Source organism: Oryx dammah, unplaced genomic scaffold (assembly GCF_014754425.2).
Source record: "Oryx dammah isolate SB20612 unplaced genomic scaffold, SCBI_Odam_1.1 HiC_scaffold_2, whole genome shotgun sequence".
In the NCBI taxonomy this organism is placed as follows: Eukaryota; Metazoa; Chordata; class Mammalia; order Artiodactyla; family Bovidae; genus Oryx; species Oryx dammah.
Genome location: NW_024070186.1, coordinates 175,450,464 through 175,453,402, shown reverse-complemented (window position 1 = coordinate 175,453,402; position 2,939 = coordinate 175,450,464). Strand labels below are relative to the sequence as shown.

Here is a 2,939-nt window from a genome sequence, read left to right as displayed (position 1 = left end):
ATAAGAGTACACCATAAAGCTTTAGAAGATTCATGTATCTTCAGCTGAGCTGTGCTCATTCTAATACCTTTGAACAGAATTGTAACTGTCTCATTATTTTTCTTTACTTTCTTTTATTGGAGTATAGTTAGTTTCTTTCCATTGTTGTGTTAGTTTCTGCTATACAGCAAAGTGAATCAGCCACATGTATGCACATATCCCCTCTTTTTTGGATTTCCTTCCCATTTAAGTCACCACAGAGCACTGAGTAGAGAGTTTCCTGTGCTACATAGTAGGTTCTCATTAGTTGTCTATTTTATACTTTAAAGCCTTGTCCTGGCAAAGGGGCAGGGCAATGTCTCCTGCATTGCAGGCAGATTCTATACGGCCTGCAATAACTCAATGAAGCTACGAGCCATGCCATGCAGGGCTGCCCAAGACAGACAGGCCATAGGGAAGAGTTCTGACAAAATGTGGCCCGTTGGAGAAGAAAATGGCAACCCACTCCAATATTCTTGCCTGGCAAACCCCATGAACAGTATGAAAAGGCAGCAGTTAGTCCATGGGATCACAAAGAGTTGGATACAACTTAGCAACTGAACAGAAACAAAGTGAATATAAGACCCAATTAAAAAAAAAAAGGTATTTCCTGTTACTTTTATTGAAGTACAATGGAAATATCTAGATTACTGGTAGTTACTGTTCCTTAAACTGTTTCATTGAAGTACTGAAGGGTAATTGTCATATGCATGGGTGCGTGCTTTAGTCATGTCCTACTCTTTGTGATCCCACAGACTGTAGCCAGCCAGGCTCCTCTGTCCATGGGATTCTCCAGGTGAGAATACCAGAATGGGTTGCTGTTATGGTCTTTGCAGACCAGGACCCAGGGATGAGAGTCAATGAAGAGAAAGCGATGAAAAGAAGGATGCGGGGGACCTAAGTCTCGAGTGAAATGGGGTGCTTTATTTTAGGCAGCGTGTGCATATATATTGTTATACAAGGAAGCTTCAGGCAGAAAATAAAGTTGAGCAAAAACACCGAAACCAGACTCATAACTACAGTAACTAAGGAAATAACAATCGTCACAGGGCCATAACAACAGTAACTAGGGGCATAACAATGTCACAGGGCCAGAAGACAATCTGTATCTTGAGAAATAGGAACATGACTAAGTAGTTTTACAGAAAAGTAAAAGTTTACTAAAAGGAATCCAGGTATGTGCTCTGTCTCATGACCTTAGTCCTGAGATCTGTGTGCAGCTCTGCTCGTTCCTGTTTTCCAGGAACTGATAAGGAACAGAGGGCCTTTGTGAAACAGAAAACAACATATCCCTGGGATTCTCCAGGCAAGAACACTGGCGTGGGCTGCCATTTCCTTCTCCACTGCATGAAAGTGAAAAGTGAAAGTGAAGTCGCTCAGTTGTATCTGACTCTTTGCGATCCCATGGACTGCAGCCCACCAGGCTCCTCCATCCATGGGATTTTCCAGGCAAGAGTACTGGAGTGGGGTGCCATTGCCTTCTCCGAAAACAACATATAGGATTCCTTAAAATTAAACATTCCTGGTGGAAGTGATTATCCGGAAGCAGCATGGCTGCTCCCCTCAATTGACCTGGCTCTACCTGGTGAACTGCTGACGAGATGCAGTCGGACGATGTTATCTGGGATACACTAGGAAACAAGCAATTTTTTTCCTTCAAAATAAGAACCAAGACTCAGAGTTTCTGCAGAAATGAATATAGCCTGACTGGACTGTGTAATCGGTCATCCTGTCCCCTGGCAAACAGTCAGTATGCCACTATCAAAGAAGAGAAAGAACAGTGCTACTTGTATATGAAGGTTATAGAGCGAACAGCTTTCCCCAGGCGTCTCTGGGAATGGGTCCGGCTTCATAAAAACTATGAGAAAGCACTGGAGCAAATAGATGAAAACTTAATTTACTGGCCGCGTTTCATTCAACACAAATGTAAGCAGAGATTCACCAAGATCACCCAGTACCTGATTCGAATTCGAAAACTTACACTTAAGCGACAGAAGAAACTTGTTCCTTTGAGTAAGAAGGTGGAGCGGAGGGAAAAACGAAGAGAGGAAAAGGCATTAATAGCCGCTCAGCTGGACAATGCCATTGAAAAAGAGTTGCTGGAGAGCCCGAAACAGGATACGTACGGTGACATCTACAACTTCCCCATCCACGCCTTCGACAAGGCCCTGGAAGAGCAGGAGGCAGAGAGTGACTCTTCAGATGCTGAGGAAAAAGACAATGAAGAAGAAGTGGGCAAAAGAGAGTTTGTGGAAGATGATGAAGTGGATGAGAGTGACATAAGTGATTTTGAGGATATGGATAAACTGGATGCCAGCAGTGATGAAGATCAGGATGGTAAATCCTCCAGTGAAGAAGAAGAAAAAGCCCTTGATGCCAAACACAAAGGCAAAGCGCCTCTGAAAGGGCCTTTGAGGAGGAAAAGAGCCTACATAGAGATAGAGTATGAGCAAGAGACAGAGCCCGTGGCCAAGGCCAGAACCACGTGACTTCCCTTCAGACACTTGTAAAGAGGACTGAACATCTTCCTCTTTTACATCTTAAACACAAAACACTTCTGGGTTTTGCTCTTCTTCTTGTTTGTTTTTTTTTTTTAAACACAATATTTGTGTTTTTAATATTTATGCTAGTTCTGTGGGGCAAGGAGGGAGTGGAGAAAAGCCTAAATTGTGAATATTTTTATAGCCTTGTTACATGACATGTGCTGAAGTAACAGCTTGAGCCCAAGAAGCATAAGGGATGAGTCTGTGGGTATAAATATTTCTAAATTTAAGTGTTAAAAAAAATTTAAACATTCCCTGACAGGTTGCCATTTCCTCCTCCAGGGGATCTTCCTGATCAGGGATCAAACCCGCGTCTCCTGTAGTTCCTGCATTGCAGGCGGATTTTTTACCTACCGAGCCACTAGGGGAGGCCTGTAA

General features: G+C 43.1%; 1 protein-coding gene across 1 annotated transcript; it reads left to right on the top strand.

Moving 5' to 3' along the window:
- The first annotated feature begins 1,551 nt into the window (after nucleotides 1-1,551).
- On the top strand, nucleotides 1,552-2,569 carry LOC120875646 (protein MAK16 homolog). The gene has a single exon (XM_040257585.1). The coding sequence runs from the start codon at nucleotides 1,620-1,622 to the stop codon at nucleotides 2,505-2,507; it is 888 nt and encodes a 295-aa protein (XP_040113519.1). The 5' UTR covers nucleotides 1,552-1,619; the 3' UTR covers nucleotides 2,508-2,569.
- The last annotated feature ends 370 nt before the right edge of the window (nucleotides 2,570-2,939 follow it).

What these genes read in the sequence shown, in the direction of transcription:
- LOC120875646 (XM_040257585.1), top strand. Translation starts at nt 1,620, where the DNA reads ATGCAGTCGGACGATGTTATCTGGGATACACTAGGAAACAAGCAATTT.